Raw genomic sequence first — 24,940 nt, 5'->3', positions numbered from 1 at the left:
AATCCTTGTTAGGCCGCGAGGGAGGCGACATGGAAAAAGTCGCCAAAAGCGGTTCCCCCCTTACCCCACCACCCCCCACACAAGACACACCGAGAGACATTAAAACAAACATTTGGACATACTAAAAAAACAAAAAAAGTAGAAATGACTGACACGCTGCTGGCAGGCCAGCCGTCTCGCAGCGCCCCCAGCGCACCCACTGTGCTATCACCATCACCGATAATGACAGTACAGATATCAAATAGGTGTTGAAAACTAGATAGACATAAAAAGCTGGAGTAACTCAGCGGGACAGGCAGAATCTCTGGAGAGTAGGAATTGGTGACTTTCGGGTCAAGACCCTTCTTCAGACTGGTGCTATTAATAGGCACTGATAAATACAGCAATGATTTCATGAGAAATCTTTTGATCCAAGAAATGTGTCATGGCGATTTGCATGAACACATGTAGCGTGAGAAAGAAATAGAATGAGATGGTGAGAGGGATGGGAAGACGCTCATTACTCTGCTGTCCATTCTTTGGAAATTGCAACCTTCACTGGGATTGGTCTTGAACAATGTCAATTAAAACATGGACAATTAATTCATATGTTTACCAATGGCCAATGTTAGTAGAATGATGTTCTTATTTTGATAGTATTAGAGTTGCTCAAAAGTCTGAAATGAATACACGCTGCCTAGAGGGTATTAGCTTTAAGGTGGGGGGGGGGGGGGGGGGAGCGGTGCAAAGTTAAAAGGAGATGTGAGGGGCAGCCTTTTGCACAGAGGGTGGTAAGTGCCTGGAATGTGCTGCGAGGGTTGGTGGTTGAGGCAGTTACAATTATGGCATTTAAAAGGCTTTTGGGAAGGCAGATGCATGTGCAGCGAATGGATGGATATGAAATATGCGCTGGTAGATAAGAGATGGTCTTGGCATCATGTTTGGCACAGACATTGTGGGCTGAAGGGCCTGAGCTTGTGATGTACTGATCTATTTTCTATGAATCAGAAAAGTGGAACTCAGTGGGCGCGGCAGCATCTATGGAGGCTAAGGGATAGTTGACATTTCGGACTGAAACCCGGTATGAGGATTGAGAGTGTAGAGGGATGTCATGAAGAGGTGAGAGGGAGGGGTGAAGTAGGAGCTGATAAACAATGGGTGGATTTAAGTGAGGACGAGTTGATGGGCAGATCGAACCAGGTGAGGGAGGAAAGGGTGGCGAGGTGGGTGCAGAGGCTGGTAGGTGATTTGGAGTCAGCAAAGGGTTGCCGAGTGACACAGCCTTGGTAATACACTGCCGAATGCCAGGTTATTGCTGAGACCACCATGCTAGATTCCAGGATGTGGAGGACCAGTGAGAGTGGATGGATGGTGAGCAGTGCTTCTGACAGGTTGGGGGTTTGATCCAGCAAAATCTGGCTCACAGTTAAATTGCTTTTACTTTCCTTTCAGACAGTTCACAATAAATAGTTTGCAAGAAATCATAAAATCATTGTCATACAATAAATACTAGATGGTTCTTTTCCAAAATGTCCTTTTTGGAAACAATCTCTATTTTAACCCCATTCACAAACTCGTATGACAAGAAGTAGAAATGTCTGATACCTGTTGTCATTCTGATGATTCTACAATAGCGTAAGTAGCAAATGCCAAGTTAAAGCCGTGAAATTGTGAGTTCTTAATTTGCAGTTTCTGAAAAATTATATTGATCTTAAAAAGAAATTGAAAAGATTGGAAGTTAGGACTTTTTTCAGCAGCTGGCTAATTAATCTAAGAAAATAAAAATTGAAACGTCTAACTGCTTAACAAAAGGAGCATAATTTTGTAGGGAATTCTGTTGTGTAAGACACACTTGGGTTTAATAAAAATCGTTTTAGTCAGAATTTAATTATTGAGTGTTCTAGACTTCCTTGTATAGTTTTTTCACCCCAAACCCCTCGGTGTTTTAAACATCTAAACAAAAGCATGTTGCAAAATTTAGTCTTGAGTTTCTAATTAAAATAACAAAATACTTGAGATCTCATCATTTTATGCATGTACCTTTGGGTCCTCAGTTTGAGTTTTCGCTCAGATTGATCAGATAGAATGCCAGCGCTCCCTGTGGGGCTGTAAAAATGTTGACTCAAGTTGGGAATCTTATCTGAGATCTCATTGAGCTTGTTTCTATGGTAGAAAATGAGCAGCATTTTAGCACTAAATTGGAAATCTTGTTGAGAAAGGCATGAAAGAAAACCATGTGGAAAATTGAATTGTTCCATTATTTTGTTTAAATATTTACTTATTTAAATAAAAATCATGAATGGGGTAAAAAGAGTCAATGACAGTGAAACCAATTGTGAATGAAAGGTAATATTTTGAAACCTCCAAGATGCCTTTAACTGCAAGGATGGCACGGAGGCGCAGCGGTAGAGCTACTGTCTTACAAAGCCAGAGACTCGGGTTTGATCCTCACTACGGGTGCTTGTCTGTCTGGAGTTTGTATGTTCACCCCATGACCTAGGTTTTCTCTGGTATCCCTGGTTTCCTCACACACTCATAACCATATAACCATATAACAATTTACAGCACGGAAACAGGCCATCTCGGCCCTTCTAGTCCGTGCCGAACACGTATTCTCCCCTAGTCCCATCTACCTGCACTCAGACCATAATCCTCCATTCCTTTCCCGTCCATATAACTATCCAATTTATTTTTAAATTATAAAATCGAACCTGCCTCCACCACCTTCACTGGAAGCTCATTCCACACAGCTACCACTCTCTGAGTAAAGAAGTTCCCCCTCATGTTACCCCTAAACCTCTGTCCCTTAATTCTCAAGTCATGTCCTCTTGTTTGAATCTTCCCTCCTCTCAGTGGGAAAAGCTTATCCACGTCTATTGCTCTCATCATTTTAAAGACCTCTATCAAGTCTCCCCTTAACCTTCTGCGCTCCAAAGAATAAAGACCTAACTTGTTCAACCTTTCTCTGTAACTTAGTTGCTGAAACCCAGGCAACATTCTAGTAAATCTCCTCTGTACTCTCTCTATTTTGTTGACATCCTTCCTATAATTAGGCGACCAAAATTGTACACCATACTCCAGAATTGGCCTCACCAATGCCTTGTACAATTTTAACATTACATCCCAACTTCTATACTCAATGCTCTGATTTATAAAGGCCAGCACACCAAAAGCTTTCTTTACCACCCTATCTACATGAGATTCCACCTTCAGGGAACTGTGCACAGTTATTCCAAGATCCCTCTGTTCAACTGCATTCTTCAATTCCCTACCATTTACCATGTACGTCCTATTTTGATTTGTCCTGCCAAGATGTAGCACCTCACACTTATCAGCATTAAACTCCATCTGCCATCTTTCAGCTCACTCTTCCAACTGGCATAAATCTCTCTGTCGACTTTGAAAATCTACTTCATTATCCACAACACCACCTATCTTAGTATCATCTGCATACTTACTAATCCAATTTACCACACCATCATCCAGATCATTGATGTACATGACAAACAACAGTGGACCCAACACAGATCCCTGTGGCACCCCACTAGTCACTGGCCTTCAACCTGACAAACAGCCATCCACCATTACTCTCTGGCATCTCCCATTCAGCCACTGTTGAATCCATCTTGCTACTCCACCATTAATACCCAACAATTGAACCTTCTTAACCAACCTTCCATGGAGAACTTTGTCAAAGGCCTTACTGAAGTCCATATATGCAACATCCACTGCTTTACCCTCATCAATTTCCCGAGTAACCTCTTCAAAAAATTCAAGAAGATTAGTCAAACATGACCTTCCAGGCACAAATCCATGTTGACTGTTCCTCATCAGACCCTGTTTATCCAGATGCTTATATATATTATCTCTAAGTATCCTTTCCATTAATTTGCCCACCACTGACGTCAAACTAACAGGTCTATAATTGCTAGGTTTACTCTTAGAACCCTTTTTAAACAACATGGAACAACATGCGCAGTACGCCAATCCTCCGGCACTATTCCCGTTTCTAATGACATTTGAAATATTTCTGTCATAGCCCCTGCTATTTCTACACTAACTTCCCTCAATGTCCTAAGGAATATCCTGTCCGGACCTGGAGACTTATCCACTTTTATATTTCTCAAAAGTGTCAGTACTTCCTCTTCTTTGAATCTCATAGTTTCCATAGCTACTCTACTTGTTTCCCTTACCTCACATAATTCAATATCCTTCTCCTTGGTGAATACCGAAGAAAATAAATTGTTCAATAAGACCATGTTCAGTCTGAAGAAGGGTTTTGGCCCGAAACGTTGCCTATTTCCTTCGTTCCATAGATGCTGCTGCACCCGCTGAGTTTCTCCAGCTTTTTTGTGTACCCTCATAAGACATATAGGTTTGTAGGTTAATTAGCTTGGTATAATTGTCCCTTGTGTGTGTAGATAGCGTTAAACTCCCTCCCCCAACTGATCCGCAATTCCGTGTCCCTCACCATCTTCCAGTCCCACCTCAAGACCCATCTCTTCACCTCTGCCTATCCTTAGCCCCACGTCCCCGTCCCTTTTCATCTGTGCATTAATTGCCTCATACTGTGTTTTGTATTGAATTCTGTCTTTACTTTGTGTGCTAGTCATGTCTCTACTATTTATTTCATTCCCCTTACATGTTTTTCCTCTACATGCTCAATTTTTGTAAGGTGTCCTTGAGACTCTTGAAAGGCGCCCATAAATAAAATGTATTATTATTATTATTAATGTGCGGGGTTCGCTGGTTGGTGTGGACTCGGTGGGCCTCTCTGTATCTCTAAACTAAACTAAACTGAATTGACATCCCTACTTAGGGTTTTGAACTTGTCCCAACTAACTTCTACCTAAAGCCTCTCAACTTGGTTAAGCAGGATGTGAGTGTACACTCCAAACTGGGTAAAACAGAAACTCTGCATATTGACTGCTGATTTCTGAGCAAATATTCTCATATTGGTGCTCAGCTTCTTCTGTAGAAGATTATTGACCAAAGGAAAAAAGATTTATGCAGAGTGAACTGTCACTTTTATTTACATTGTTGTATTTTTTCCCTTTCTCTTCCCAGTCCCTTATATTTGATGAAGTGGATCTGTCGGATGCAAGTGTCGCTGAATCAAGCACAAAAAACGTTAACAACAGCTTCACGGTATGATTTAACTTTTATCTTTACTCTTTGCATGTGATGGTGGAATTTGTCTCAGTGGTGACTGTGGGGAAATGTTGACGTAACCTTTAAGTTAGCAGACTAATGTATTTGAGATGTGATTTGGAATCGCACTCCAGCAGATGGGAATTTTTATTTCAAATAAATAAATGAAATCGGAATAAAATTGGTTGGATCAACATTGGTACTATTGGATTGTTGTAAAAAAGCAGTCCAACTCACTGATATTCTTCAGCAAAAGACATATTTTCTCTCTGGCCATAATGTGACTACATGCACATCAGTGCACTTGACTCTGCCTTTCAGTATGCCTTTACTAGACAGTTGATTAGGTTGCCTTCCCACCCCTCATTTATTTGTCAATATGATAAAGTTGACAGCATTCTAAATTCTAAGTAAGTTATGGTAGAGTCAGGCCTCACTTCAGCACCAAATCTAATTGATATTGCAGTGCAGAATTGAGGTAGTGTTGTATTGTAGCTGCTGAAATTAGACATTTCTATCTGAGAAACAAGAAAAAACTGTTAGAGACAACAGTCTTACCAAAATCAACTGTTTGGAACATCATTAAGAAGAAAGAGAGCACTGGTGAGCTTACTAATTGCAAAGGGACTGGCAGGCCAAAGAAGACCTCAACAGCTGATGACAGAACAATTATCTCTGTAATAAAGAAAAATCCCCAAACATCTGTCTGAAAGATGAAAAACACTCTTCAGGAGTCAGGTGTGGATTGGTCAATGACCACTGTCCTCAGAAGACTTAATGGACAGAAACACAGAGGCTACACTGCAAGATGCAAACCACTGGTTAGCCACAAAAATAGGATAGCCAGGTTACAGTTTGCCAAGAAGTACTCAAAAGAGTTCTGGAAAAAGGTCTTGTTGACAGATGAGACGAAGATTAACTTATACCAGAGTGAGGGCAAGAGCAAAGTATGGAGGAGAGAAGGAACTGCCCAAGATCCAAAGAATACAACCTGATCTGTGAAACACGGTGGTGGGGGTGTTATGGCCTGCGCATATATGGCTGCTGAAGGTACTGGCTCACTTATCGTCATTGATGATACAACTGTTGATGGTAGTAGCATAATTAATTCTGAAGTGTATAGACACTGCACAAGTTCAAACAAATGCCTCAAAAATGCCGGTGCTTCATTCTACAGCAAGACAATGATCCCAAACATACTGCTAAAGCAGCAAATGAGTTTTTCAAAGCTAAAATATTGTAAATTCTTTAGTGACCGTCAATCACCCGATCTGAACCTTTTATGTGCTGAAGAGAAAACTGAAAGGGACTAGCCCCCAAAACAAGCATAAGCTAAAGATGGCTGCAATACAGGTCTGGCAGAGCATCACCAGAGAAGGCACCCAGCAACTGGTGATGCACTTGAATCGCAGACTTCAAGCAATCATTGCATGCCAAGGGTATGAAAGAAAATACTAAACATGACTACTTTCATTTACATGACGTTGCTGTGTCCCAATCATTATGGTGCCCTGAAATGGGGGGACTATGTATAAACCCTGCTGTAACAGTAAACATGGTGAAACCAAAATGTATAAAAATGGCCTTTATTAAAATCTGACAATGTGCACATGTGATTTTTTTTCTATTACAAATCTCAAATTGTGGAGTACGCAGGCATATAAATAAATGATAGGTCTTTGTCCCAAACATTATGGAGGGCACTTTATTGGAACAATTTGAAGTAATCAGGCAATTTTCAGGGTATTATTGTTACCAAAACTAAAATATCTATTAAAACATCAGATAATTTAGTCATTCACCTTATTCAAAGCCCTCCTGTGGTTTGTTTGGACTCACAGCATCAAATTAATAAAGATTGGTAGTTAAAAGCTGCTTTGATTTAACAATGATTGACAGGAGTCTATCAGTGCTGGAATAATGACATTCTCAGTGTTGGATCTGAGAAATAATAGAAGGTTGGTTGAACTGTTTTAAGAGGAACTCCACTTAAAATGTAATAGCAAGGAACTGCAGATGCTTGTTTATAGCAAAGAATGACACAAAGTGCTGCAGTAACTCAGCGGGTTAGGCAGCATCCTGAAGAACATGGCGACCAGGAATTTTCTAGTATTGCTGACATCCCAAAAAAAACCCAGTACTGTAGTAGTAAACGGTGCTCACTTCTTACAAACACCTCCCTGGCAACCTCCTACCAAGAGTCTGGAAGTCTTTGTTTCCCCTTTACCAGAGAACATGGCTCCTCAAGTTATTATTCCCCATCATACTTTACAAAATGCCTGGGGATATGTTTCTTCCTTCGATCCTTCATTATCGCACAGATTCTTGAAGCAGCACTCTCCAGTAGCTGAAAGAGTGCCAATAGTAAAGTGTGCATATTCCTTCAAGGGCGCCGATCAAGGTCGCAGCTGCAAGGCTGAGTGCTGGCAGATACCACACCTTGTAAAATTGATGGGATACACTGAAACTGTTACAGTATCTCTTTACAGGGGAAAACTCGACAAACCTGTCCTGGGTAATCTATCAATAAAATATTGCGATCTTTACAGTACTGTTTTTTAAAAAAATGTTCGAGTGACACATACTGCTGTATTAATGACATTAAGGAGTGGTAAAGTGGTTTCACGTTTACATATTTTAATCCCCTGGATAAAATAGTTGATTTGCATATAAATGATTGTATACATTGTGAACTCGCCACTATTTTATTCCTTCAAGTGTGGCCTTGTGTCCAAAGAACCCCCAGTGCAAATGTAGAAGTTGTTTGTTCACACGTTGTATGGTAATCCTCTGATTGGAGAAGCATATTTAAACATATTTTTTTCCTGGTTGTTAAATTGGAAAATATATTTTCCCCTTTCTGGTGTCTTCAAAATGAACAGACTTTTGAAGCAGTTGGAATGAGACAGCCTGATGGTCCAATAAAGTGCCACATAAAGGTTAATACACAATAACTTTTGCATCTTGTTCACATCACATAGCAGTTTAATGGGCCAGATGTGGTTCTGTTATTCTTCACCTCCTGAAAAGAAATAACCAAATGCTATAATCACTATATATCTTTCACATGTCATTGCATCTATTCATTTATCTATTTAATGTTTAATACATCTACAAATCAGTTATTTTGACTCTCTTGTATCATCAGAGCCCATAATTTAAATTGATAGACCAACAATTAATATTGATAGGCCAATACAGAACTCAGGGAAGTGCACAGCCAAAGATTGTTTGAATGGGTTGCAGGGGGAGATCGCCAGAACAAGATAGTTAATGAAGTAGCAGTAAATGTTTAAAAATAACTTTTCTTTGTGTAACTGGGACAGAAAATGCTGGATAAGACTCAGCGCATCAAGAAAAATCGCTTCAGAGAAAGAAATGTTTCTTTTTTCATGTGGGCTCGTAGCCTGTTGAGTGTTTTACAACGTTTTCTGTATTTATTCAACTTTCCAGCAGCTGAATGTGGAAACTGAAATAAATTCCTAAAAAATTGGATAAAGCAATCATCTTTGTTCTCTTTCTTGAAGCACATTTCTAAAGTAATTTTGTACAAAGTTAATATTTTTTTGTTTGACAATGATGAAATAGTGACCCAATGTCACACTCTTACTGTAACGATTCTTTGCTGCTGGGCTTGCAAGGAACAAGATTGGTGGCTGCGCAATCCTTGGAGGAGTTGTTATTTCATCCTGGACAATGGACAAGTCCAGTTGGAATGGTAGTAGGGTTATTCTTGATTCAAACAGAGGCCAGTAAGCTACAGAGGAATCCATTACTTTCCTGTGCAAAAATGATTTTACGAATATGATCTTAATTAGTTTGGTTTATTAGTTTAGTTTAGTTTAGAGATACTGCGCGAAAACAGGCCCTTCGGCCCACTAGGTCCACACACACTCTGGGACAATTTACATAGAGTTAAAGAGTCATAGAGTGATACAGTGTGGAAATAGGCCCTTCGGCTCAACTTGCTCACACAGGCCAACATGTCCCAGCTACACTAGTCCCACCTATTTGCATTTGGCCCATATCCCTCCAAAATTGTCCTATCCATGTACCTGTCTAAGTGTTTCTTCAACGTTGGGATAGTCCCTGCTTCAACTACCTCCTCTGGCAGCTTGTTCCCTACACCCACCACCCTTTGTGTGAAAAAGTTACACCTCAGATTCCTATTAAATCTTTTCCCCTTCACCTTAAACCCATGTCCTCTGGTCCTTGATTCACCTACTCTGGGCAAGAGACTCTGTGCATCTACCCGATCTATTCCTATTATGATTTTATACCAAACCTACAGACCTGTACATCTTTGGAGTGTGGAAGGAAATTGAAGATCTCGGAGAAAATCCACGCAGGTCACAGGAAGAACATACAAACTCCGAACAGACAAGCACACATAGTTAGGATCGAACCCGGGTCCCTGGCATTGTAAGGCGGTAGCTCTACTGCTACTCCACCATGCTGCCCAATGTTGAAAGTTAGTAATTTCATTGACTTATTTTGAAATTGCGTTGAATTATTGTAATGACAAAAGAGAATTTTCACCATAAAATCCCACTGTTAAGCACAGGAGTACTAATGTACCCATGTGAGAGAAAGAGAGAAATAAAGCCAGTAGCTAACCCACACCTTTCCAGAGACACGAGAGACTGCAAATCCTGGAATCTTGAGCAAAAAACCACCTCCTGGAGGAATTCCTAAAGTCCTGAACAAAAATGTTCCATGTCCATTCCTCTCCCCTGACCGACTCGCTGAGTTCCTCCAGTGGTTTGTTTTTCACATACCTATCAGGAGTTCTGTAAACTTGGCAGGGGTATATCTTTAAGTTGTAGGAAAGGTCACAAGGACTAGTGCAGATGGTGCTGTTCTACGACACGATGGATCTTAATGACTTTTAATCAGAAACAATTCCCAACCTGCATGGAAAAATTACAGGAAAGTAGTTTATTTGAGGAGAGATATTTGTAGAGTTGATCTGGGAGAATGCATTGAAATTTGTGAGAAAATCATTCTTCCTGCTGTTTGCACTATTTTTGAACAGTTGAATAATTTTTTTTTTACCTCAACTATAAGCTGTAATTGATGACTAGATGCTGGGCTTGCATTTCCTTTGAGTCAAAGTTACTTCATGTTCTCTGTTGTATCTGGATACAAGGTAGGGAGCTTTTGCAGTTTTCAGCTTGAAATGGTTCAGAAATGTGCCTGAAGAAGGGTCAAACTCAGACATAGATGCTGCTTCACCCGCTGAGTTTCTCCAACATTTTTGTCTACATTGCCATTTTAAATAGTGTATTTTGTAGCTTAAATTGTTCATTCTTTATGGGAATCCCACCGACAGAAAACTATTCTCATTGGTGAGTGTGGAGGAGTGTGAGTTTATTTATTTATATACATATAAATAAATTTATATTTATACATATATATATATATATTTTAAATTTGAGTGTGAGAACTTCTGTCATCAGCGTGAGAGCGTGAGAATTTCATCAAATGCGTGATTCTCATGCTCAATGCGTGAGAGTTGGCAGCCCTGCATTTTAATTTAGTGCTCTGCTGTATGCATTCTACCATTCACCAGTTCAATTAATTCAGCTGTGTTTACTTATCTATGTTGGTGCCAGGCTGACAATAGCTTATTTCTTTGTATGTCAAAATCCCCTCAATAGTTACAATCTCCGTAATGTGCTCCACACCTTACACTCTTTGAGCACCCTCTTCTGAATATCAGGCCATCAGTTCCTGGATGTTGTAAAATTGGTGGCGACTAGAATGAAGCCGCCATGGAGAGTAGTGGGAAATCTCGAGCCCTAGGTGGGTCGCCAGGAGGTCCTAATGGGTTGCCAGGAGATCGAAGGTTCTCGGAGGTTGTAGCTGGTGCTGACCGGTGAATTTCATTGGCTCATTGGGAGAAAAGAAAGTTACGCAGTAGTTTTCAGAACCAAGGATAAACAACTGGTAATGTATCTCTAGCTTCTTAAAAGTTGTCTCCGTTCCTCCCCCCCCCCCCTGCCCCCCTCTCCCACCCTCTTTTAAAGGACTTACCGTACACTGTGCTTTAGCCGTCTTTTTATAGCGCCGACCTTCCTGTTCATCGCGGTGTGTGTCTGTTTCACTTTGGCTTTGCACCATGTGAATTTATTAGAAAGCGCTCCCCCCGCTTGCCTTGTCCCCCGCCTGCATAACGGGCTGGTGAAGGAAGCGGTGTGTGTGTGTGTGTGTGTGTGTGTGTGTGTGTGTGTGTGTGTGTGTGTGTGTGTGTGTGTGTGTGTGTGTGTGTGTGTGTGTGTGTGTGTGTGTGTGTGTGTGTGTGTGTGTGTGTGTGTGTGTGTGTGTGTGTGTGTCTCTCTCTCTCTCTCTCTCTCTCTGCCAGTTGCCGCTCCAGTCGCGGGTTTTGCAGGCGACTGCTGACAGCTTGACAGTCGCCGGCAGTCCGCTGAAAAATTACCTAAGTAGGAGCCTTATAAATGCTTGTTGCTGATTAAAGGGTGAAAAATATTGGCTTGTTTGATAAATGCTCAATCTGCAGCTCCTTGTTTTGATGTGCACTACTCTGATATTGAGATATAACTCAGATTTGCAACTCGACCTGCCACAATATTTATTATATGGATGGAAGCATTTGGCTCTGGTGCTTAAGTTGCACTTTGCTGTTGATATTAACAATCTTGCCTTCAGAAGCAAGATTTATATTACACCATCATCAGCACACTCATCTAGCTCTCTATGCATATAAACACACAGCTCCAAAAATAAAAAAAATGCACCTAACCAGATTTTGTTTGACTTTTCAAAAGTCACTCCTGTTAGAAACTGGTGTTTCCTCGGTGCAGGTATTTAAATCAGCTCTGAATGACGTCCTCGCTAGATTAACCTGCCTGGGCTTGCGGGAAATATGGCCAGTCAATATATTATTAGATTCAGAAGTCCAATGAAAGAAGGAGTAATGAGAGAGTTATGTAGTTACCCAAAATTGGAGAATTCAATGTTCATACAGTTGGATTGCAAGTACCCAAGCAGAATGTTGTTCCTTCAGTTTGTAGTGGCCTCACTCTGGCAATAGAGGTTTGATCTTGTTGCAGATACACAAAGCTCAAGTTAGACTGTGTCAGGAATACACTGTGCAGTTCTGGTCACCACACACCAGAAAGAGCACACGGCCTTGGGGGATATTCACAATAGATGGACAAAATGATAGAGCGATCCCAAAAGTTAAATTATGAGGAGACATGACACCAAGATTATATTTCATGGAAACTAGAAGGTCAAGACTTGATGTGATCAACATTTTCAAGATTTTCAGGGGAACTGATACCGTATATGGACAAGAAGCGTCTCGACCCGAAATATCACACATTCCTTCTCTCCAGAGATGCTGCCTGCCCCGCTGAGTTACTCCAGCTTTTTGTGTCTATCTTTGATACATGGACAAACTATTTTTGCTGGTTGGAAAGTCTAGTCTAAAAATTCCAATTAGGGGTTTCAGGAATTGTTAGGGTACTTTTCTATGTACAGTGTCTTTTCGGAGATTGGACCTCTGAAAACTAAATTGATTCAGGGTCAATTGCAACTTTTAAATATGAGATTGATGGCTTTTGTTTAAAGGCCATAAATGAAGGCGTGTCACAGATCAACCAAGGATGGACTGACTGAATGGCAGAAGAAGCTTGTGTTTTGAATACAATACTTTAAAGCCTAATATAGTTGTAGCAAGCCTCACTTAGTTTTGAGCTCCAACGCCCTTGCACTAATTTATGAATTTCTGTTCTAATTACTGCACTTGCATGTCAGCACATCTCATGTACAAAGGCAGCCCTTCTGCGTTTATTAGTCTTTCAGCTATATAACAAATTATACCATCTGACAACCTGGTCGCATTTAGCCTGTCTATATCTTTCCATCCTCCTCACAACCTACTTTAGTAATTAGTTTAATACCAAGAGCACAATTTAATTATACTTGGCTGACTTGTTATTATTACATGCTGTACATTATAAATAGCTGAGGTCTGAGCACTGATCCTTACTACAGTTCACTAATTACAAGCTGCTAACTGAAAAAAACATTCACACCTAAACTCCATTTTACAATTAATCATTAACCAATCTTCTTTCCATATTCTACTTGCAATCCCATGAAACTACGTAGAAAGTATTTTTCTTTAACAGACATGACATTCTGATCCTGTGAATTTGAGTGAGATCGGGCCATTTCATTATTAGTGCGCACTTTATCCTTTCTGCCTTTTCTAATGGGACAGCGACGTTGAACTTCAATTGAATGTACACCAATATTCGGTTCAGTCTGCAAAAACTACTTTTTTTGTTATCCTTGTCCTTGATATGGTAGAGTGCCCGTTATAATTCAGGTTAATATTTTTTGCCACCATCAGTGGTTGAAAAAAATGTGCTGAAATATATTAATTTTACCTCTTTACTTCTTTTTGGGAGAGCTCTTGATGCCCCTTACAGGCAACTCTCTGGTTTGAAACAAATGCTACAACTTTTGTATCGTACACAAAGTTTGAACTGAAGTTCTCCCAGGATTATTTTTCTTGCCTGTTTCCCCCATTTCCCCTTCTCCAAACCTCTGATCATTCAAGCTGCCACCCAACCTCTAATGTCCCTTTCATATAAAAGCCCCTGAGTATGCTTTCACCTCCCAAATCCGTCTGATCTCTTTATGAAATAGTTCATATTAAACATGAGCCCATGCTGTCACATCACCAGATCAGCCCAATTTTAACTCACAAGTTCAAATTCAAGTTCAAGTTCGCATTTATTGTCACTTAACCAATTAAGGTACAATGAAAATTGAGTTAACATACAGCCATACTAAGTGAAAAGAACACAATAAACACATAAAATAAAATTTAACATAAACATCCACCACAGTGGAATCAGCATTCCTCACAGTGATGGAAGGTAATAAAGTTCAGTCATCTTCCTCCTTTGTGCACCCGTGGTCGGGGCCTTTGAACCCTCCGCGTTTCACCGCTACAAACGGTCCGATGTTCAGGCCCTCTTGTTGGAATGATCGAAACTCCAACGTCAGGAGGGATTGGAACACCCGGAGTTCCCAAGTCGGCCGCTTCTTACCAGAGACCTGCGGCTTCACGGTGTTAAAAGTCCACAGGCCCCGTGGTCGGAGCACTTCTGCTGGCGACCCTAGGCAAAGGATCGCCGCTCCGCGATGTTAAAGTCCATGCTGCGCCTGCGGCTTGAAGTTCCTTTTAGGCCGGTCTCCAGGAAAGGCCACACCAATCCAGTTGTTAGGCCGCGGGGGTGGGGGGGGGGAGCGGAGATGAGACACTGCGAAAGTTGCATCTCCGTCGAGGTAAGTGACTGAAAAATAGTTGCCCCCTATTTCCCCACCCCCCCCCCCACACATAAACTCTAGAAACATTGAATCACACATTTAAAACATACTTAAAATAATAAAAACAGAGAAGGAAAATGACAGACTGCTGGCGAGGCAGCCATTGCTGGCGCCACCCAATGGAAGACAAGTGGCAACCTATGTGATCGTAAACATTATTAATTATTCCATCACATTCTTCTTGACCGATTAAATAGCAGAAAAAGGTAGAGGATGGGAAAGCAAAAAAAATACTGGAGATGTTTATCACCATCTCTGGAGAGAGAAACAAGAGTTAACATTTCAGATTCAGATTCAGATTCAGATTCAATTTTAATTGTCATTGTCAGTGTACAGTACAGAGACAACGAAATGCATTTAGCATCTCCCTTGAAGAGCGACATAGCAAATGATTTAAATAAATAATAATAAGTGATAATAAGTGTCCGGGGGGTGAGGGGGTGATTGGCAGTCACCGAGGTACGTTGTTGAGTAGAGTGACAGCCGCCGGGAAGAAGCTGTTCCTGGACCTGCTGGTTCGGCAACGGAGAGACCTGTAGCGCCTCCCGGATGGTAGGAGGGTAAACAGTCCATGGTTGGGGTGAGAGCAGTCCTTGGCGATGCTGAGCGCCCTCCGCAGACAACGCTTGCTTTGGACAGACTCAATGGAGGGGAGCGAGGAACCGGTGATGCGTTGGGCATCAAAATTTAATTTTTGATCTCTAATCTCGCAAATCCATTGATGCCGGAGAGCTGACCTGAACTTCATTGTACTTCTGGAGTTTTCAAAGAATTTATTGTTGGTGCGCTCTTCTTTCACACAACCCTTCTGCAGATTCATCCAAGGATAGTGTTCAAAGTTCCACATGGATGTTATTGACATTCAGCTTTACTTTAAAAATACTTCACTCAGCGCCTGAGTTTTAAACCTGATTGTCTGACATCAGCTCCTGGAACAGTTGAATTTCCTTCAGTTAAGTTTTATTGTCTTTGTTTCCCTGCACAGGCACTTGTTCACTCATCATTGAAACTATGCCCTTTACACTTTCTGGTCTGAAACAATAGCTACAACCTTTGTATCTTACTCAATCATGCACTAAGATTCCGACCCATATACTTTCTATGACTTTACACTTCAGTGGTATCATTGCTCCCACTTTGCCTTAGTCCATTTACTTGCCCTTATTTATTGTGGAACTTCCAGACTTGAGCTCACTTATCAAGAATCTCATTGAATACCATCCAAAAACCATAGCTCATGCAAAACCTGTGATATTCTGATTCCCATTCCCATTTCTCACAGCTCCCAGTCCCCCTTTATTTCAAATTTAAAGCTCACCTTGTGTTCAAGTCCTTCTAATACTTCCTAATGACCTCCAGGGTCACAGGGGGAGATGGCAGCCCTGCGGCAGTCCGTTTGTTTTTTCATCTTTTTGTTATTTTTAGCGTTTGTTAAAACTTCGTTTTAATGTTGCTCGGTTTGTTTTATGTGGGAGGAGGGGGGGGAGACCGGGGGAAACTTTTTTTCCCCGGTCACATTCTCCGGGCTCTGCGACCTTCCATCGATGGAGCTGGAAGCTGCCTCGGACTGTCGTGAGCCCCACCGCGGGGCGCGGACTTAACATCGGAGCGGATCCCTTGCCTGGGATCGCTCCCACCGCGGCCTGCGGACTTACCATCAAGGGCTCGCAGTCTCGGGAGAGGCCGAGTCGGAAGCTCCAATGTCGCGGAAGGCTCGACCAGCCCCGACGCGAGGTTCGATCGCACAGCACGGGGGAGCTGACATTACCCCCGATGCGGGAGCTTGATCGCCTCAATGCGGAGGGCCTGAACGCCGCCGGCTATGGGAGTCAAGACCGTCCCGTGAACGGAGGGCTCGAGGCCCATGACCGAGGAAGAACAACAAGGAAGGACTTGATCTTTATTTCGCCTTCCATCACAGTCAGCAAAACATACTTGGCGAATAAAATCTGATTCTGATTCTGATTCTAACTCTGTTACCTCCTCTAGCTCTACTAAACATCTAAATGCACCTCCCTATCTCATTTGAGGTCTGAGGGATATGTTTTTCACATAGAGTATGATGAATGTCTGGAACGAACTGTCAGGGGAGGTAGTGGAGGCAGATTCCATTATAATGTTTAAAACACATTGTGACAAGTACTTAGGAAGGACATTGGGGAAGTGGGCATAATGCCAGCAAAGGAGATGAGCATACATGGGGTTTATGGTTAGCTTGATCGAGATGGGCTGCTCTATGTTATGATCATTCTAATGGTTAGAGGTATGTATTCCCCACTACTGAGTATGTGGCATCATTCTGTCCTATTTTTGGTGGCTAGCTGTCTGAGCCCAGCTCTGAGATTCTTTAAGCATCTTTGCCTCCCTCGACCCCTTAAATTTAACCTAGGCTCTCTACAAACAACCTACTTATCGAGCCTTTGCTCACATCTTCATTAAGCTCTTTGGATCAGGTTTTGTTTAAGGAGATGGAAATTACATTAAAGCTGTACTAGAATTCTCATAATTGCCTATGGAAAATGTTTCAGCAATTAACTGTTGGAACCTATCCAAATAACCTTCTCAATCTGCACACATATAAAACCGCGTCTACCAGATTGTGAATTCTGCAAGGATGTCAAAGCCAATTAGGATTGAGGAGTAAATAGCAGATTTCTGGAAAAAACACAACTGGGTCATCTGCAGTGGAAAATGGACCATTCTTCCCTCCACAGATGCTGCCTAACCTGACCCACTAAGTTCCTTAAGTCTGTTTTTTGCAGATTCCAGCAGCTGCATTCTCTTGTGTCGTAGGATTGTAGATGCTTTATGGTTTCTTCTATGAATAAATTATTTTGCTCGTGTTCTTTCTCTTCTGTATTAGATTGGTTGTCTATGAGTATGCTTAAAGGAGAAGATGCAGCTCCCGGGTGTGATGATATTTCTAAAAGCTAACAGTGTTCTTTCGTACTCAGGGGTGAGAACTCTTGAAGTTCCTTCTGCCATGTTGCAGAGCCTTAGTTAACGCAACATCTGATCACAGAATCAAACACAGAGAAGCGTTCACATTGTTACTTGATTTTCCTGTTGAGTATGGAACTATACCATGCAGAAGGTGGATAATTATGCCATCTCTCACAGGGCTATCTTATCCCTGCAAATCTCTTGTGTTCACGATCAATTTCCTCTCAAAAGCTGCTGCTTAATCTGTTTCCAGAATCCTTTCCAACAATGCATTCCAGGTGAAAATGACTACCGTGTACTCCTGCATTTCAACAGTCCAGGTTTTGGAAATCCATACTTACACAATTCACAAGTCACAGCCAAATGTTTTGAAATGTGGAATAAACGTTTACTCTCAAGAATTTATGTGAGAAAATATAACTAAATATACACAAAATGTCATAGGAACAATACATTTTGTCAACTTTTGTAGAGTTTTCACGTTACGGAGGATTGTGACATAATGATATGCTGTATCTCTCTGGTTTGTTTGCCAGTTCCTAAATCTGTGTCTTCTCATTAATGATCCAGTCTGCTGCAAAGGAAATAATTACATCAATATCAAAAAGGCTTCATACTTTTGACTATCTCACATTTTACTTGGTGTTTATTAACATAATTTATCCAATATTCTAATATTTGGGATCTTATTTGTCTGCCAAATTTTCCTTCACAGTAATTGACTGCACGATCAAATTGTAATCTTTGTCCATGAAGAATTTATAAGGAATTGTCATTCCACTATAAAACTGCAAAATCTTTCTTCAAATGAACTGGTTTTATTTTGACATTTTTAATGTATTACCCTGGTGATTTGTGGTTCTTTGATATGTGTAGACTAGGGAGGCCTATGTTGTAATCAAGCACTAACATATACAATATTAGCAATGATAAATAATTGGCAGTCATCAAGGGAACAAAAAAAATGTTTTCTTTCCCTCTGTTGCCGTGAAAAACCATCTTAATTAAAATATAGTCTCTGTTCAGGAATGCAGATGGAACCTAACCTTTGTTATTCTGTATGATTCAATATCGTAAAGTACTGAATCAGCCTTGTGAACTACGTTAGCAACTACCCATTGTATTGTTTTTGATCCTAGATAGTGTTGTACAATATGTGAGTGTGGTGCAGAGGTGAAATCCCAGACACCATGGTGCAATGGAACATTTTCCTCTTTTGTTAGGTGGAATGTATTGTGCCATGTAGTCTGGTGGTAACAGAAGGGTGAATGAGTGTTTCAGCTAGCAGTGTTATACAATGCCTGATTTAATAGTTCACAGCACATCTCAGCATTTGAGATGAAACCAAGGTCTGGCACACATTAGGACATTTACCAGAGAAAATGATGGTCTTACTGATATTTGTTATTTATTGTCCATGTGTTGGATAGAATGTTGGATGAAGATTCTGATTCTTCCTGTTGGAAGAGAGTTGATGGTTAGATAGAACTAAGTGCCTAGAATATACTTGTAGAAGCTGACAGTGTTTTTAGGTGATAAGTAGGCATGAAAGGAATGAGGCCAAGGATATATCCTTGGGGGGAATCCAGAAGTAGCTTTGCACACATGGGAGGAGAGACTTTCAAGGTGCTGTTCTGATAGATTGGATGGATTTCTATTCGCAGCTTAGAGTTCATTTGGATGAATTTGAAGAAGCATGGAAAGTGAATAATGTCAGCAATCACATGAAAAGCTGCAGATGGGTTGAAAAGTATGAGTGTGATACAGTATTTCTGTCACAACCACATTAGATTAGTGAGTTACAAAGCTCTTTCAGTTCTATACCAGGCACAGAAATCTGACTGAGTTCAAAATATTAGTGCTGCTTCTTTGTGCTTCTTCTATCTGAGAGAAATGATTTATTCATATTTGCATGAATTATGCAAAAGGTTTTTGCAACTCCAGATGAATCCCCAAAAGTGTGAAGAAGCAACATCAATCACAATGGCATTTCTTCATCTATTGCTTTTTAAAATATTCTCATACCAGTGTCTTCAAGTATGAGGGCCTTGCAAAGGCATATTTATGGTTGAAATGTAGGACAGCAGGTGGCCTCTTCACAAATGTGAACCATGCTGAGTGCATGTATGTGTCTATTTGTCAATTGCATTTAATATCTGTCAAAAGTGATTAAATGTCGTGCCCAAACCCTCCCCCAACCCTGTTACACAACCATTTATCTCACTATCCTGCCCCTTCTGCCCCCCTCACCCCACTGTGTCCCCCTCCACCTATATCCCTCCATCTGGATTTTAATTTCTCTCCACCTCTCTCCTTATCTGACACACTATTGTCTTCATTTCATCTCTTGCCTTTTATGTACAAACAACCGAATATTGAAGGCAGGTATTTCATCAGAGAAAGGAAGAGATAGATCCATACCATGATCAGTGACAGGAGCTGCAGATACTGGAATCTTGCATGAAATACAAAGTGCTGGAGGAACTCAGCGAGTCAGGCAGCATCTCTGGATGACATTGATAAATGAGTTTTGGGTCAAGACCCTTCTTCACTTGCCAGCCTTTGTCTCGACATACCTCTTTTCCCCCCCGCCCCACCGTCAGTCTAAAGAAGAATCCCGACCTGAAATGTCACCTATCCATTCCCTCCACAAATGCCGCCTAACCAGCTAAGTTACTCCAGCACTTTGTGTTTTATTCAAGATTTAGCATATGCAGTTTATTGTGTCTCCACAATCTAATTTAACTTGCTTATCTTTATTGAATCTTTTCTTCCAGATTTGATTGAACTTTAACAAGAGAAATGACTGCATTGTTAAAAGCAGTCCATTCATTCCATCTACCTGAGAAATAAAATCTGCTCCGACATATTGCCATGGATCATAAGGAAGTTGAGTCCCTTGGTCTGACTTTTGGTTACACACTTCTAATAATGGTTAGGAGAAGATATTTACTAATGGACACTCTAGTTGTTCGACTATTGGCACTGATCATAGTATGGATCTATTTCTTCCTTTCTCTGATGAAATACCTGTCTTCATTATTTGATTGTGTGTAACATTGTACATAAAGCGGCAAAGATAGTAGAGTAGTTACTCAAACCGAGCTTCCAAACGTGCAGTGAGAAAACTTGACTCACTGCTTTTGTATCCCACATATTCTAGTACCAGAGCAGAACTTTAATTCACACTTTCCTGTTTGGGAAATCTAACCCCATCAATGCTCTTAGAATTATTCACAAAATGTACACTCACTTGTAGTTGGTTAAAGTAATTTACTGGATTGAAATGTGATGAGCTTTACATCATGCTATCAGCAATTCACAGGGTCATCTTTATAATCCCCTTGCACCCATTTTGAAATAAAATAGGTACATTCTAAAAGTAGAGTTAATATTTCACAACAGTGATCTTGCATCATAAGTGACTCTCATAGTCGCTGCCTGACCCGCTGAATAGGTTCAGCATTTTCCATTTTAATTTGAAATTTCAACATCTGCGTGGGCGACATATTGCTCTATTTCTTACATTTTCACATTACCACATGCAGAGATAATTATGTTAGATCCAGCTCATTGCCATTCTTGCTGAGAGATGCAGAAATTGCATAGCTTCAGTCAGGGGCACTGCCTTGCAGTCATTGAACCTGCATCCAGGAAAAGCAATGAAACCTCTGGAAAACAACTTGGTTTCGCATTATATAACTAATAGAGACATTAATAAAAATACAAAACTACAGAGGGAAAAGACAATGAAAATTAAAAAACAAACTCCTGATGCTTGAAATCAGAAAGAGAAACAGAAAATAATGGAAGTTCATAGCAGGACCTGCACATTGATGCAATTACCAAGAAAGCTCACTAATGCTTCTACTTCCTCAGAAGCTGGCAGAGATTCAGCATTCTACTGAACACTCAAAAAGGCAGCTAACATAACCAAACACCTACATCATCTCACCACCACCATCGGGAAGAAGGTGGAGAACAGTTACTGCAGGTTTCTAGATCAGCATTTTCCTATCAACCATCAGACTCTTTAATTACTTTGCACAACTCTAACCACAAGATTCAGATTCAGATTCAGATTCAATTTTAATTGTCATTGTCAGTGTACGATACAGAGACAACAAAATGCATTTAGCATCTCCCTGGAAGAGCGACATAGCAAATGATTTGAATAAATAATAATAAGTGTCCGGGGAGGGGGGTGATTGGCAGTCACCGAGGTACGTTGTTGAGTAGAGTGACAGCCGCCGGGAAGAAGCTGTTCCTGGACCTGCTGGTTCGGCAACGGAGAGACCTGTAGCGCCTCCCGGATGGTAGGAGGGTAAACAGTCCATGGTTGGGGTGAGAGCAGTCCTTGGCGATGCTGAGCGCCCTCCGCAGACAACGCTTGCTTTGGACAGACTCAATGGAGGGGAGCGAGGAACCGGTGATGCGTTGGGCAATTTTCACCACCCTCTGCAATGCCTTCCGGTCGGAGACAGAGCAGTTGCCATACCATACTGTGATGCAGTAGGTAAGGATGCTCTCGATGGTGCAGCGGTAGAAGTTCACCAGGATCTGAGGAGACAGATGGACCTTCTTCAGTCTCCTCAGGAAGAAGAGACGCTGGTGAGCTTCTTGATCAGAGTTGAGGTATTGTGGGTCCAAGAGAGGTCATCGGAGATGTTGACTCCCAGGAACCTGAAGCTAGAAACACGTTCCACCTCCGTCCCGTTAATGTGGATGGGGGTGTGCGTGCCGCCCCTGGATTTCCTGAAGTCTACAATGAGCTCCTTGGTCTTCTTGGAGTTAAGGGCCAGGTTGTTGTCAGCGCACCATGCTGCTAAGTGCTGGACCTCCTCCCTGTAGGCCGACTCATCGTTGTCGCTGATGAGGCCAATCACCGTTGTATCATCTGCATACTTGACGATGGTGTTAGTACCATGTACAGGTGTGCAGTCATAGGTGAAGAGGGAGTAGAGGAGGGGGCTCAGCACACAGCCCTGTGGAACGCAGGTGTTCAGGGTGAGGGTTGAAGAGGTGTGCTTGTCTAACCTAACAGACTGGGGTCTGTTGGTTAGAAAGTCCAGCATCCAGTTGCAGAGGGAGGGGTCGATGCCCAGGTTACCGAGTTTGGTGATCAGTTTTGATGGTATAATGGTGTTGAATGCTGAGCTGTAATCGATGAACAGCATTCTTACGTAAGTGTCTCTGTTGTCGAGGTGGGAGAGGGCGGAGTGAAGTGCCGTTGAAATGGCATCCTCTGTACTCCTGTTCTTGCGGTAGACAAACTGATAGGGATCCAGTGTGGGGGGTAGGCAGCTTTTGAGGTGTGCCAGGACAAGCCTCTCGAAGCACTTGGTGATGATGCGGGTAAGTGCAACTGGGCGGAAGTCGTTGAGGCTTGCCGCAGTGGAGTGTTTTGGCACTGGCACGATGGAGGTAGTTTTAAGGCACGTGGGGACAACTGCTTGGGCAAGTGACAGGTTGAAGATGTCAGTCCAGACGTCTGTCAGCTGCGCAGCACAGGCCCTGAGCACGCGCCCGGGGATGCCGTCAGGGCCAGCAGCTTTACGTGCATTAGTCATACTCAGTGCCACGTATACGTCGTAGGGGGTGAGTGTGAGGGGTTGGTGATCGGCAGGTAGCACAGCCTTGATGGCTGTCTCTAGATTGTCCCTGTCGAAGCGGCCATAGAAGTGATTAAGCTCCTCAAGGAAGGAAGCGTCGCTGGATGTGGGGGTGGTGTTGGAGGGTCTGTAGTCCGTGATGGCCTGGATGCCTTGCCACATGCGTCGGGGGTCGGAGTTGTTGTTGAAGTGCTCCTTAATCCTGAGCTTATGGCAGTGCTTGGCCTTCTTGATGCCCCTCTTCAGGTTAGCCCTGGATGAGCTGTAGGCTCGAGCATCGCCTGACCTGAAAGCGGTGTCCCGTGCTTTCAGCAGTAGCCTGACCTCGCTGTTCATCCATGGCTTCTGATTCGGGAATATGGTCACCTGTTTGAGGGAGGTGACACTATTGATGGTGGAGTTTATAAAGTCCAGAACAGAGGATGTGTAGGAATCAATGTCCGTGTGGGAGTCAAGGGTGGCCTGGGCTGCAAACGCCTTCCAGTCAGTGTTTCCAAAACACTGCTGAAGTGTGAAGTCCGCTTCCTCTGACCAGACTTTAACTGTCCTCACAGTTGGTTTAACCCGTCTGATGAGTGGGGAATACTTAGGGAGCAGGAACAATGAGACGTGATCAGACTGACCAAAGTGGGGGAGGGAGATGGCTTTGTAAGCTTCAGCCATGTTGGTGTAGACTTTGTCCAGTGTCTTGTCTACTCTAGTGGGGAAGGAGACATGTTGGTGGAATTTGGGGAGTACAGTCTTCAGGTTAGTGATTGAAGTCACCCGCAACAATGAAGGCTGCCTCGGGGTTGTGCGTCTGTTGATTGCTAATGGCAGTATGCAGCTCTTTCATTGCAAGCTTGGCATTAGCATCAGGAGGGATATAGGCTGCAGTCACAACAGTGGAGGTGAACTCTCTGGGCAGATAGAACGGTCTGCATCTAACCAAGAGGAACTCCTTCCTCAGCACTGACAATGATGGACTTTTGCACTACTGTTGCATTATGTACTTTGGTTTGCACTATCATGGCTGGTTCACCTAGAATAAATGATAATTTATTGTATATTTATTAGACAATCGACAACAGGTGCAGGAGTAGGCCATTTCGCCCTTCGAGCCAGCACCGCCATTCAATGTGATCATGGCTGATTATCCCCAATCAGTACCCTGTTCCTGCCTTCTCCCCATATCCCCTGACTCCGCCATTTTTAAGAGCCCTATCTAGCTCTCTCTTGAAAGCATCCAGAGAACCTGCCTCCACCGCCCTCTGAGGCAGAGAATTCCACTCTCTGTGAGAAAAAGTGTTTCTTCGTCTCCGTTCTAAATGGCTTACTCCTTATTCTTAAACTGTGGCCCCTGGTTCTGGACTCCCCAACATTGGGAACATGTTTCCTGCCTCTAGCGTGTCCAAGCCCTTAACAATCTTATATGTTTCAATAAGATTACCTCTCATCCTTCTAAACTCCGGAGTGTACAAGCCCAGCTGCTCCATTCTATCAGCATATGACAGTCCTGCCATCCCGGGATTTAACCGTGTAAACCTACGCTGCACTCCCTCAAATTAGGGGACCAAAACTGCACACAATACTCCAGGTGTGGTCTCACTAGGGCTCTGTACAACTGCAGAAGGACCTATTTGCTCCTATATTCGATTCCTCTTTTTATAAAGGCCAATATGCCATTCATATTCTTAAATAATAATAATAAATTTTATATTTAATGGGCGCCTTTCATACAAAATCTCAAGGACACCTTACATAGTAATCGGAATAAAAACATATAATCGGAGTAAAACAAGTAATTAAAGACATCACAATGACACAAATTAAAAACAGAATTCAATCCAAAAACAGAAAATCAAAAACACAATGTGAAGAGAGAGCAGCGGCAACCAATTCGTGCC

The 24,940-nt window shown here is 42.1% G+C and overlaps 1 protein-coding gene across 4 annotated transcripts in view; it reads left to right on the top strand.

Annotated features, from left to right (window-relative positions):
- dgkh (diacylglycerol kinase eta) overlaps window positions 1–24,940 on the top strand; it is a 285,492-nt gene that overhangs the window by 132,461 nt on the left and 128,091 nt on the right. For all 4 annotated transcript variants that reach the window (XM_033032903.1, XM_033032904.1, XM_033032905.1 and 1 more), the window contains one exon: window positions 5,047–5,127. In XM_033032903.1, the coding sequence (XP_032888794.1) occupies window positions 5,047–5,127 (81 nt within the window). The remainder of the gene's footprint in view (window positions 1–5,046; window positions 5,128–24,940) is intronic.

Source organism: Amblyraja radiata, chromosome 14 (assembly GCF_010909765.2).
Source record: "Amblyraja radiata isolate CabotCenter1 chromosome 14, sAmbRad1.1.pri, whole genome shotgun sequence".
Classification (NCBI taxonomy): domain Eukaryota; kingdom Metazoa; phylum Chordata; class Chondrichthyes; order Rajiformes; family Rajidae; genus Amblyraja; species Amblyraja radiata.
This window is presented reverse-complemented; position numbering and strand designations above follow the sequence as displayed.